This window comes from Melospiza georgiana, chromosome 15 (genome assembly GCF_028018845.1).
Source record: "Melospiza georgiana isolate bMelGeo1 chromosome 15, bMelGeo1.pri, whole genome shotgun sequence".
In the NCBI taxonomy this organism is placed as follows: domain Eukaryota; kingdom Metazoa; phylum Chordata; class Aves; order Passeriformes; family Passerellidae; genus Melospiza; species Melospiza georgiana.
This window is the reverse complement of record NC_080444.1, coordinates 10,279,868-10,293,901: the sequence shown is the minus strand read 5'-3', so window position 1 is coordinate 10,293,901 and position 14,034 is coordinate 10,279,868. Positions and strand designations below refer to the sequence as shown.

At 40.8% G+C, this 14,034-nt stretch overlaps 1 protein-coding gene across 3 annotated transcripts in view; it reads right to left on the bottom strand.

The window, feature by feature from the left end:
• FSTL4 (follistatin like 4) overlaps nucleotides 1-14,034 on the bottom strand; it is a 208,142-nt gene that overhangs the window by 25,340 nt on the left and 168,768 nt on the right. For all 3 annotated transcript variants that reach the window (XM_058034588.1, XM_058034590.1, XM_058034589.1), the window contains exons 7-8: nucleotides 13,476-13,642; nucleotides 2,113-2,233 (exon numbers count right to left, since the gene is read on the bottom strand). In XM_058034588.1, the coding sequence (XP_057890571.1) occupies nucleotides 2,113-2,233; nucleotides 13,476-13,642 (288 nt within the window). The remainder of the gene's footprint in view (nucleotides 1-2,112; nucleotides 2,234-13,475; nucleotides 13,643-14,034) is intronic.

The window sequence follows — 14,034 nt, the reverse complement described above, 5'->3', positions numbered from 1 at the left end:
ATTCTGAAACTTGAGCTTGGCTCAGTTTCTTCCCTCTACTCCTGTCAAGAGAAATTCCTCAATTTGTCCTTTAAGTTACTAAAACTGAGGTTTCTTTCCCTGTGAAAGGCTCTGCCTTGGGAACCCTCCAATGCATTTGAAGGCAAGAAATGTTCTCCTGCCATCAGGGCTGTCACCCCTGCATCAGCTGCTGGAGGAAACTGTGACACAGGCAGAACAGGAGGGAATAGACTGATGTGGGCAGCCACATCAAGAATTGAAAAACCCCAGCTTTGCAAAGCCTAATGGCTCACAAGGGAATATCAGATGCTGTGAGACAAAGATTTCTAGACCCTGCAGTGTTTGCTAGCAAGCCTGAGTTGATACCAGAATGCAAGGCTTTTTATTCTGTATTTAGTGACTATATAGCACACTAAAAAGCCCACACAGATAGTGTTTTTTGTATAACATCATTATTCTTTTGGTAAGAAAGCCCCCATGCAGCTATGGTATGAAACTTCCACTTAAAAAGAAAATGTGATCTTTCAATAACAAGCTAAATCTAAGTGGCAAGCGTGAGTATGGAACAGATCATCCCCTCCCCACACTCCATCCAGCTCTCCTCTCATTCTGGTTTAAGTTTCAAAGCCTTTGGGCCTTCTATTCTCAGTGCTGATAAAGTCTACATTGTTGTCTGCCAACTAAACTCCATTCAGGCCTCATAATACATCACATAATAGACATGGGATTAAGTTGTTAGCTGGCTTTTCTTTCAACTGCCATTCATCAAACAAACAGCACTTTGAGGAAGGAAACCTATTTTCTCAGCTGCAGCAAACACGACTCAGTTATCCACATTGCTGAGATTTACAGTTTACTTTCCCAAAAAGATGGCAAATTATTATGTAGAGACATTAAGTCAGCTTTCATTCACATCAACCAGACACTTTGTGCTCTCCTCCAGATACTTGTGTGGTGGGGGGAGCACTTACACACGTCCAGAAGACCTGAGCTGAAGTCAAAACAAAACCTCAAAACAAAACCACCATGGCTCCTCTTAAGATGCACAAGTATCCCTCTTTACTGTTTCTCCTCTCACTGCTGACCTCTGTGTCACCTCTGTGACCTGCTCTACCAGCTGAAAGCTCTCCTTTGTGCAGGTCAACACATAGCCAGAGAAAGGAATAAATACTATTTTTCCTTATAATATATATACCCTGTAATAAAGTTACTGAATTTCCCTTAAAAATAAATGCTTTCATACCAGAGTACATCCCAGAGTGTACATCCCATTTCATACCAGAATGTACCCACAGTTAGTAATGGGTGCCCCTGTCCCCTGTTCTGTAGACACTGCTGGGCATTATCAGCACATGTGAAAAAGGGCTGAAAGCTGGAAAATGCTGTTGCTGCTGGGGAGGTGGATACTCTGTGGGCTGGTCCCTTGATGAAATGCTGGCTTAATCTAATGTAATTTTAAACTAAATCCAACTGAGTGAGTTTGAGGTCAGGAGATAGATAGTGAGCACCTGAATATCAGTTCCACCAGGCACAAAAGTAGTCCAGGGGATGGAGGTGCATGAGAATGCTGGAATTGTGTGATTCTCTCACCTGTAAAATTATTTGCCCTCATTTTGCGATCCAGTGAGCCAGTGTAAACAGCCCTCAGCAAACCAAGCTCAGTACAACCAGGTAATAACCTGGATATACAGCTGGAGGTTAGCTGCTTTTGGAAACACTGCTGTATTTATTTAAATATCCTGGGCTATTTCATGCAACAGAAATGATTTTCTGGAAAAAGAAATTATTGAGGCAACACTTCTGTTGACAAAAGTAGTAATTACTTTAAGAGATGCTTGGAAAGGCTGCTCTTAATTCTATGGAAATGTCACTGACAGCTTGTTTAACAATGAAAATCCCTCCTGAAGCCCAGGTAATTATACACATCCCCCCTTGATACTTTTATTTTTGACTGCCTGTGTGACAGTGCGAGTGAGCAAACCCCAAGCTGCATCTGCTCTCGTGCACAGATAATTTGGGCTGTGGCTTTCCACATCTCTGTGTGAATGAGGTTAACACACAACTTTTCTCAGGGAATGTTTTCATGGAATGTCACATATGCCATTTACTAACCATTCACCTGAAGGATGTGGGTCTGATACAGCTCCTCATAGCCGTAGGCATGACAGGTGTAATTGCCCATGTGAATTGTTGTTACCTTGGTGATGTAGAGGGAATCATCTTCTCCAAAATCCTGAATGAAACAAAAGACAGGAAAGGTGCCTTATTATTTAGTAACAACATTTTAAGCACTACATGAATGGATACTACCTGCACAGAGGTTTTGATAGCAATGCAGCCTGGGGACACAGCTTGAATTTTGAACAGTAGGCTATAAAGTTCATAAATCAACACACAGGGAGAAAATGAGCAGCAATTTAAGAGTAAGGTAAAGTGACTCATCTGAGAATATGAACTTTTGTGCTTTGTTGCTAACAAGGTGCTTTTTGCACATAAAAAAGATGGCCATTTCCAGCTGTTTAATTTATGGGAGAATTTAATATCTACCTGTTAACCTCAGATGTATAAAATGCTAACATTTGGGTGGGTTAAGGTTTCCTTTATCTGTGCTGGTTCTTAAAAAATGCACTGCAGCCTTGAGACCTGATGAAAAAGAATTGAAGCTCTTTGTTACTCATGTCAGACAATATCCTAGGCAGGAGACAAGGAAGAAGACAAAAAGCCTTTTCTCAAACATACCTGTTTAGTTCTGTAACTGCTTAACAAGTATATTTCTTCCTCCCCTTCATCTTTCTAGACAGGCTCTTGCATTGTTTCAATTTTTGATTACAGATGGGAAGGATCTGAGTTTTTAGACACATTTTTGGCACTTGATTATGCTGTACAAGCACCCTGCTAAGGAATTTATTTCAATTCATTATTTATTTGTTAATTTCAATGTTTATTTACTGAATTCCAGCTAAGAGAACCACAGCACTGATGGCTAAATGAAGCATTGTTTGTTACTTGTTACTCCACCAACCTTCAGACTCTGCAGCTTCAGTGTGTTTGTGTTTCTATGCAAACTGAGGAGGATACATTTTGAAACAGCTCATGAGCTGAAAGAAAGATTTTTCTGTAATCATCCTCACGTGTGAAATATGTCAAATTGAACTCTTTGAGTAATTTAACTACAATATTATGGGAAAATTCAACTTTGAGTCAGGGTGGCACAAACCCAGTACAAGAGGGTGAATGCTGGAGAGTGGTTCTGCTTATGAAAACACAAGGATTTGTTTTCAAAGCTCCAAAGTGCAGCTGGAAGCAGCCTGCAGCCCAGGGTGTGCAGGGAAGCCCTTCCAGGAGGTGCTGCCTGCTGCCACCCCCGTGTCTGGGACATGCAGCAGTGAGGAGGTGACAGCTCACTGCCTCCTCTGCTTGGCAGAACCCACTGGGGGGACAGACTAAACAGGAACATCACTTTGATCTGCTGGCTTGGACTCAAGAACTTGGGTGCTGATTTCTTCGAGCTGGAGGAAGGGAATCCACACACACACAAGCTCTGACGCTGCTCCTTCCCTGCTCACCCGTGGCAGCTCCAGCTCTGTGAGGAACCATCCACATCCCCCTGCTGCTGCCAAGCCCTGCCCAGGACCCAGAGATCACAGGCTGGACCTGTTTGGTCAGCACACGGGCTGATTTCTAAACCCAAAGCTTCTGGGGCTCCTTACATCTCACATTTGCTGCCGGCTCAGGATGCGTGTGCTTTGCAGTTTGAACCTTCCTTTCCGGACACCACACTTTGAACATTTTTGAAGGAAGCTGTGATTCTGCAGCAGACGTGCAATGCCAGCTGGCACCCTTCAAGAGAAGCACAAAACAGCCCATCTCCTGCAGCATGGATTGATCTGGCACTACTTCTGTCAGCTCAGGAACCTTCTCCAAAATCCTCTGTCTGGCATTAAGAAACACATTCATGCCTCACCTCTCAGTGGCAGGTCAGCACTGGCAGAGGGAAGAGAATTTAGAGAGCTTGCCTAGTTTTTAGACATGTTTTAAGGCAGGCTGAAAGTGAGCACTGAGAAATAAGGAGTTTACTGGCCGGACACAACCCTTCCCAAAGCACACTCCTTCACCTGAGAGGGCACAGACACACCCACAAGAATAACCTGGTTCTGCTGGCTGTGCTGCTCCCATGGGCAAATGTGTGAACAATTACAAAGAACCAGAGTAAATCCATAGATTATCTGAAATGCATTATCTATAATCAAAAGCATCTAAGATATTATTGTCACCTTGGTCTCAGGCATCTATGCTATGGGATAAGCTGGTTAAGTTCTCCAATACATTCTTACAAATATCTACTCAAAAATCCCCATTTCAAGCATTTGCCTGTTTTTTGGTCAATTAGATTTTTCCTGATGGAAAGCAAAGATGCATGAGTAACTGCTAATGGAAAATACACCAACCCTGTACAAATGATACTTGCATGAGATACATGAAATTCTTGCACTGGAGGGGACTTAATAACAGTTTTTTTAAGTTAAAAGAAACTAAAATTGAGTTTTGATTAAGAAAAGCAGGATGGCTACTTTAATAGAATAATTTAGTCCAAGGAATTGTGGAAAAACAGGATAATATAATCTTCTCTATTTAACTATGCTACTTCCTTTAAAATATCACAGAAAAATATTCTGAATGCTTGGTTTGTGCTCTGTAATTGTCTTTTTAAGGATGATTTGTTTATTTCCAGTGCATATTGGAATGATAATATTATAATTATATATAATTATATTATATATTATAATCATATTATGCATACATAATACATGCATTAATATAAGCAAAAACCCCTTGCACAATTAAATAGGTGCAACAATATTGTATTATTAACTTCCTTTCCAAAAGTGTTTTTCCTGAAAAGCAGGGCTTATACTGGTAAAAGCACAGTTTGTGACTTTTAAAATCTATTTTCTGACTTGTGGTGTTTAAAGAAAATTATCAAAGATGATTTAGGTCAGTACCATATCACCATGTCAGGCATAGAAGGGAAACCCTGTATTAGAACCTGCACTCAAAGAAAATTCATATATAACTTCACAATTGTTAAGAACTGAAAGTGTTTAGGAGTGGGAAGGAGAAAGTGATGGTGGCATTAAATGTTTAACACTGAACTTTTTGTTGCTGCAAAAGCAGACTGAATTCTGTAACAAATTAATGACTTTCTGTGTGTTTATTGCAGCTCACGGTTTTCTCCCCGTGTTTCCCTGTGGATATAGTTAGCACATCAGGATTGCACTGTTTCATTTTATATCTATGGATGCATTCTTATGCACAAGCACTTTCTTTGTGTATTTCATAAGGGTGTATTTGGAAGTGCTGTAAAAACCCAAGCCCTGGAGCATTAAGAAATGATGAGTCTTTGATTCCTTAATAGCCTCTAACTCCACATCGTGCAGCCAGGAGTGCTGTGCTGCAGTTGGAAGCTGTTGGGTGTGTTTGGGATGTGTCCCATGTCCCTCTCCATGCTGCAGTGCCCCTGGGAGCTCTAGGAGCTGCTCACAGGCCCTGCCCTGTGCTAGCAGGGTGTGAGTGAGCACTGACAGCTGATGAGCTGCTGCTCTGTGTGATGATGAGTCTCTGATTCCTTAATAGCCTCTAACTCCACATGGTGCAGCCAGGAGTGCTGTGCTGCAGCTGGAAGCTGTGGGGTGTGTTTGGGATGTGTCCCATGTCCCCCTCCATGCTGCAGTGCCCCTGGGAGCTCTAGGAGCTGCTCACAGCCCCTGCCCTGTGCTAGCAGGGTGTGAGTGAGCACTGACAGCTGCTGAGCTGCTGCTCTGGTGTGCCTGGCGTCTGGATGGGGTGGGCAGAGGGAATGGGAATAATTCACCATGGGAAAGAGCAGAGGAAATCACTTCACGTGTTTTGACTCGGTTCAGATGGCTTTTGCTTGTTAAGCCAGTTCTCCAAGTCACCACAAGCCTGAAAGCAGACAGAGCAGAACAAAAACATCTATAAAACTGATGCAACATAATTTTTCTCTCCCCAAATCTATCCCAGCTTTAAACAGTATTATGAGGCTATCAGGGAGGCTCAGCAATTGCTGCACACCCCAGGGAGCTGTTACTGCCCTACCTGACCCCAGTAATGCCCCACAGTGAATTGAAAAGACATTTAAATGTATAATCCCATGAAGAAGAACAGGTAATCAGTAGAAAGGCAAAACCAGCAAGCTCTGAGATATACTTTGGTTTTCCTCATTTACCTGGAAGGTGAATTATCATGGAATCATGGAAAGGTTTTTGTTGGAAGGGACCTGTAAGCTCATATGGTCCAACCCCTCCTGCCACCTTTCACCAGACCAGGTTGCTCCAAGCCCTGTCCAACCTGGCCTTGAACCCTTCCTGGGATGGGGTGTCTCTGGAAGGGATGCTCAGGGATGGGGCATCTCACCCTTTTCTTGTGAAGAGGAAGAAAGAGAAATTATGAAACTGGAGGGAGTACCCATCTAACCCCACAGAATCATAAGCCCTAAATCAAAGCAGCCAGATAAGGGCAGGGTGTTCATCACCTCCACCTTACGAAATCCATTATAAAGTAATTTTTTGAATAAAAATAATTCAGAAAGCTATGCTTATAATTTCTCATAATTGATAAAGTCAACTAGTGGCAACTGATAAATTGACTTCTCTAGGAGTTTGTATCACCTTTTTTCTCCCTTTTTCAAATAAAAAGTTCTCTGTCCTTCATGAGCTCTTTTCATGTCTTGCATTTACCCTTCAACCAAATGTTTGATTAAATGACCTCAGAATATGTTTTATCTTTTCAAGATGTAAAAAAATGCATCACCCTGCATTTTACATTGACAACAGCTTGGTAATCTATAAAATATTAAAAAAAAAATGTTGTTCCAAAAAAATAACAAAGCAGAAAATGGATATATACCTTTTTTTTTGGTACAGTATTTTCTTTCCTTTCCATCACTACTGATTACCCAAGGCATTGGTCTTTCCAAACACAAGATTTTTCATATTTATTTATCCCATTCCCATTCTAATGCATTCCCTGGTCATGCACTCTGCTGCAGTTCAGGGACACCGTGCTCAGAGATGTGTAAAACATTGCATATAACTTGTAAATCTTGTTCACATTCTGTCTCAAGTGAATTCCAGCCTGTGATTGTAACAGCACAAATCTCCTGCTCTGACACCCAGGAAGGAGCTGGCAGGGAGGAGCCACATTAACCCTGGATGATGAGCTGGCTGTGATGCCACAGGGTGCAGGGCACTGCCACCCACCTTCTGCCTCTTTCAGATTCTCATGAAGATTTCTAACATGCCTTAGGGTTAGTACAACATTGTAAACCCTTTAAATTTTTGTCAAACTTTCCTGGTTTTCAGGAAATTTGAGGAGGAATGAGCACAGACCCTTATTTTTTAGGGTAACTTCCAGTTGCTTGAGGAAAAAACCAGAGTGACTTCAAACCATAAACAGGAAGAAGAAACAGGAAAGTCAATCCCACTGCCATGAAGGCAGAGATTCCCCATGTCCCCAGCTCTCAGGGAGGGCACACTGGCACCAGTATGGCACCCCCCAGTATGGCATTATGGGTTACACTCTCCCTTGCTCAAGCCCTTTACACCCACACAGAGATTTAAATCCATCCAAGTTAGATACTGGATGTTCCTAATAAATACTGGGCAGGAGGGAAGCACCAAAGACAGTCAATACCCTCTCACCATGATGGTTTAAAATGTTCATAGCAGAAATAATGGCAGAGGGAATGAAGTTCCCTGAGTGGTTCCTTTCTCAGGAGATTTGCTTTCCTAATACTATTATTACTCTTACAACTAATAATAATTCACTTCATTTTTAACCCCTTCCATTCCAGCCCAAGGAAGCTGGAGACCCCAGCGTGGTTTCAGTGCCTACTGACAAAACCAGCCCAACCAAAGGGGTTTGCTGGTGTCACCAGTTTCCCACCAGAACCCCAGAATGGTTTGGGTTGGAAGGGACCTTAAAGCTCATCTTGCCCAACCCCTGCCATGGGCAGGGACACCTTCCACTAGACCAGGCTGCTCTAAGCCCCATCCAACCTGGCCCTGAACACTTCCAGATGAAGAGAAACACCATCCTGATCTCAGAATCACCAGCAAAGCAACCAGTATTAACTAGTTCACACTGCCTGATCCTCAGTGTCCTAGAAATCTCTCTCTGATAATGTTTACAGGATTTTAAAACAAAATGTACCCAAGCATTTAATGAGATTATTATTATGCAAAACCTACAACAATGGCTATCACTTTGGAAATGATTTCTCCTTACTAATGAAATGCCTCTGATCTTTTTTACAATAGATTTATGAGTGATTCATATAAAAATGATAAAAACTAAATTAATCATGGGTCCTTAAATAACTTTCTTTGATGCTTTTAATAATTCATTTCTAGAGACAAGCTGAAAACTTATGCTTCATTAATATTATTTGTTCTTCGTTTTACACATCACTTTAGTCATTTACATGGAGAGAAATTCAGCCTTAAGCAAATGCTAGAATACTGTTGCAAACATAGCCTGATGGGGCATTAATTTATCTTTTCTTGTTCTTCTGCTCAAAAAATTCAACACAACATGCTGCTGAATCAAAAATCTTTTGCCTTGAAAATATGGACATGAATTTCTTAGATAGTTGTGTAATTATAATATAACAAAAAATGGGTACGTTTTACATCCTGAGAAACTCAGAGAAAACATTACAAGGAAAATGAATAGCAGGTACATTCCTCTAAAAATGCAAGTGGATATAATTTCTGTAGTTTTCATTATGACAAAATGTGAGACTATATATTTAGAATATATGGTCAGTAGTAATTTTGCACTTAACCTCTATTTTAGAGCCTGTAAATACATTAAGAAGCTATAAGCAATTTTGTAAACTTTGATTTGAAAGAGAAAAAATTTGGTTGTAAATATCCAACTTTGTGTAACTTGCTCCCATCACTGCATCACTGCAGTATCTAGGATGGCCCAGGGTTTGATCATTTTAATGGCCCTAATTCCATTAGAAGGGAATTAATGGGGTTATTCACACATGAGCTTTTTATTATTTAACAGTGAATCTGCATTAAAAGCATCAACATGAATACATTGTCTTAATACAGACTATTTTAATGAGAAAACTAATCCCAGTGACTTGCACCTTAAAGGTTGGCTGTTTGCTTTGGGTTTCAAATATTATACCTGGAAAAGGGACATTTTCATGAGCATGCATGAAATGTGTCTCAAGACAGGTGGGCACAGCTCCTGTAAGGGCCATGGGATGCACATGGAGGTGATTTCCCAGGGGATGGGGAAATCCAGCAGTCAGGGCTGTGGTCTGGAGCTCTGGGCTTGTCCCTGGGTGGGATGTTTGGAGAGGGCCGGGCTGTGCCATCCTACCTGACATCAGCAGAAATGCACAACTCTGTATTTACACAATTTATATTGTGTAAATATAAATATATAAAATTCTATTTTTGAACTAATGACCCAATGCCAGTGTGAGTTAAAGTGTACAGATTAAACTGAAATGAGTAATTAAAGACACTAATGACTTTAGGCTATAGCTACCTGCACTACACTTGTAATTCACCAAATTCTTATCTACCTCTTCACCGTATTTGTTTTCTTATGGCAATCTTCTCTTTCACCATGCTTCTGAAGGAGCAACTTATATTTATAAATTATATCAATTTACACATGCTTCTCTGGAGATAATGCCAAGTCATGTGAAACAATACCCTATAAATACTATATGCATTTGACTCCATGAGGAGTTTATTTTATTTTCAAATTGAGGAATGCTTTCATAATCACATACTTGAGAAAACATATCACTTGTTCCTGGGAGGCAAAAGTATATTATTTTGAATGATGACACATTTTAACCACTTCACTTTTGTAGTCAGAAATCAATTTATAGCTATAACAAATTTATCAGTTTCAGCTACATTATAGTTATTTTCTGCATGAGAAAAGTTGATGTGACTTTATTAAAGTGGAACTGCAAAGGGACTTCTAATGGATAAATAATATAGATGGGTAATTTATGGAGAAATAATATTTTTATGCTAAAAGCAATCTTAAATGTTTGCAAGAGAAAGTGTTTAATTACATATACCATTAGGATGGCTCTTTTGCAATAGCTATGTGACAACTCATTAACAGAGCTCCCATAGACAGGACATGACAAATTGTTACTAGCTGCTTATGAAAGCTTCTGATTAAGAGAGCAATGAAAAATAATAAATATTTTGTTGCCAATCAAGATATCACATAAAAGTGATTTAACTAATGCAGTTAAACAACGAGGCTTTATAGTTATGTTCAATCTTTCAGTTCTGTGCAAATTTAGGCTTATCTAGGTTTTTGTTGACTATCTCAGTCCCTCCCAGTATTACCCTGGAACACAGGTCACCTTCTCATATCACATTTGTCATGAATCTGGAGAGAATAAAGCAACAAAGGACACCTCAGCAAAGCCTTTCCTCTGCTGCTCTCACACCTGGTTGGCAGGATTCTGTTTTTTCAGACTTGAGCTTCTAATTTCATTTGATTTCTTGAATTAGCATTTAGAAGAGAAAGAGTTTAATTGAAATATAATACCAGGACTTTTCCAAGTGTGTGACTATCCTGTAGGTCTGTATGTGATTAGCAATGTGCCAAGAGCAGGGAGGATTTTCTTGAAGTTAAAAAGGTACAATTAATCTCCTGTTGCACTTCCAATTAGCCAAATTGCCAACCTTATTGTGAAAAGCAGAAATGCAATTGAATTTCTGCTTGAGGCGTACTAAAGGAAAACTGGAGTAATTTAATTAACTACCTTCAAGTACACTAAGAAGCACACTGCCTTTACTTTCTGCTGTCAGGGCCTTTAAATAGATTATTGTTTAATGTGAGTTTGTGTACCCACGTAAGGCTGACGCTTTGAACTGTCTGCTGCCACCCCCTGACCTGAGCTGTTTGGTGTTTAGGAAAAGACCAAGATGAATGGAGGGATGGAGCACCTCTGCTAGAAGGGAAGGCTGAGAGAACTGGGATTCTTCAGCCTGGAAAATAGAAGGATTAAGAGTGACATAATTGCATCCTTCCAGTACCTGAAGGGAACCTACAAGAAAGGTGGAGAGGGACTTTTAAACAAGGGCATGTAGTGACAGGAGAATGGGGAATGGATTAAAAGAGAGTAGGATTAAATTAGCTATTAGGAAAAAATCCTCCCTGTGAGGGTGGTGAGGCACTGACACGTTTCCCATAAAAGCTGCAGATGCCCCATTCCTGGAAGTGTCCAAGGCCAGGCTGGATGAAGATTTTGGAGCCTGGTCTAGAGGAAGGTGTCCCTGCCCATGGCAAGGGGGGTTGGAATGAGATGAGCTTTAAAGTCCCGTCTAACCCAGGTCAGTCTGTGGTTCTATGATAAATAAAAGGCTGCATTCAGCAGCTGAAGGACCATCCCTGCTGCCACCAAGTGCTTCAGACATGCAGGGGCCCATCCTCAGTAGCCAGAGAGTAGACATGCCTGAGCTCAAACATCCTAAATAACACCCACCGGGAAAGAGGAAAAATAAAAAATGGCCAAATTGTGCCTCCTCAAGCAGTGAGACCAGAATACAGACAGCAGTGTATATACAGAACATAAAACATTTACAGAGTGTAATTAAAGATGAAAAAGTTGTGGAGGTGTTCATTAGACTAGAAAAGTTGATGTTCACTAGTAGCAGGTGTTATATGACAAGGCGATAGAGGTCATAAACTGGTATGTGACACATTAAAATTGAGGCACAAATCTTGTTTTTTCTCCTTGCAACAATCTCAGAATGGTCTTCTGGTATAGTTTCTCAGTGATATACTAGTCGAAACAGATCAAAAAGTGATTTTTTTTGCTGTATTACACTCCATGGGAGTGTTGAATCATTCAGGAACCAGTCAGGCTCATGTGCAAGGACATAACTCTGCCTCTTAACATAGAATCAACAATGAGAAACAGAATTATTTATAAGCAAACCAGAAATCCACTTGGGCCAGTGCTAAATTATGTGAGGAACTGGCATTTCAGTATTCAACATCCTGTTTAAAACAGTAGGAGTTGCAAATGAACCCTCAGAGCCAAGTACCATCAGTCCTTCAATAATGTGTTTATGCTCAGGTTTTTGGAATGTCATTTTGTGTCCAGTTCACACAGGAACTTTAATTCTTTAAGATGTCATCATAACCAAAATTTCCTAAATGTAAACTAAATACATGAAATTTTAATTATTTTGGCCAACAAATCCTAATACCACTCTTTAGCCTTCAGAGGCTCTTCTGCATTTGCACGTCAAGCTCAAAGCAGTGACAAGAAATACAAAAAATTTTAAAAAGATAATACTTGCTGTGATGAAAATAAAAAGACGTTCAGATGGTTTTAATTACTAAGTTTGTGCACACAGTAATTGCCTATACATGGTGCACATGATTTTCCTGCTAAGGAAGAGTCAACAAATAAAGCTCTGAGATTCTGTGTGCATTTCTGTCCCATGTGCTGTAATTTTCACATTTTACTGCAGAAGAATAAACCAAAGATTTTTCCCATTTCAGCAATCCTGGATTCACAACAATTTAGGGAGCTATAGTATTGACTGCAACAACTCTGAACTGAGTGGTTATCAAATTAACAAGAACTGAAAAAAATATAAATCAACTCTTGCTGCAGTGTAATTAAAATAAAATCTGATTTACCATATACTGTAATGAAAAGAGAAATGAAATACAGACCATATTTTTGTACACTGCTTTCCACTCTCTCTGTAATTAAATGTTATTAAATAAATGAGTAAGTTTATACCATCATTCAGGTATTGTCTTTACTACCAACTATGACTCAGAGATCAGACCAGCACTGTGAATTAAAAGAGATTCATCTTCCTTCCTGTGAGGGCATCGCCACACCCTGCTGAATAATCTCATTTTTAAACTGCTTGTCAGAAATAACAGCCAAGGAATGAGAGAGGAGAATTGACTCAAAGGCAAGAGAAACAGGAGGATCTGAGACAAAAATGGATTATATGGTTTAAGGAGAGGAGAGATCCATAGCCACCACACAAATGTTTTGTTTCATCTTCTTGATGAACCTGTTTCAGTGTACTGGGAAAGACATCCCTGAGGAGTGAGGGGTCTGTAGAGCTGTTTTCCTCCGAGTTTTGAGGTCTCTGGAGCACAGGTCCAGAACAACGAAAGAAGCATCAATGAAAGACAGAAGCGTAATTTTATGTAACTTATTCCAAGTACTCCTGCTCTCCCCTGCACATACACTGCTTTGCTTTTTATTCCTGAGACATATTCACATAAATCCTAAATATTGCACCAGCTTCCGCTTTCCGTAACAGCAAGATAAAAGCTGCACCCTTACAACCACCACCTGCTAAAGGAGGCCATACTCAAGGTGTGACAGACAGTGACAGGAGAGGCTCAGGACGTACGTTGATGTCCTCCAGGTCGAGGAAGTTGAGCACGATGCCGTTGCGCTTCCAGACGATGGGCGGGCGCAGCGCCCCGCGGATGCCGCACGTCAGCACGGCGCTGAGGCCGACGGTGATGGTGCTCACGGTGACCCGCTGCTCCTCGGGCAGGCTCAGCTGGACCACCTCTGCAAAGGGCAAGAGAACAGGCACCACATCAAACACCACACAGGGAAGCTGCTCCTCCTCTCCCCTCTCTGACTTCCGCTCTCATCCTGAGAATAGCTTTGGAGGGTTTTGGCAAGGAGATGGGGTGCTCATGATATATGAAAGAAACCCCATCAACAATAAAACCAAGTAAGAGACAAATTGAATCTGTCTCAATCAAACTCCTTGCATCCCTTTCCTGAATCATCTTAGCTTCTATGCTCTACAAAAAAAACCCCATCAACAGTAAAGCCAAGTCAGAGACAAATTGAATCTGTCTCAATCAAACTCCCTGCACCCCTTTCCTGAATCATCTCAGCTGTAGCATGAGGGCACTACGATGGTCAGCTGGCCAGCCTGGCTGCTGTACTTT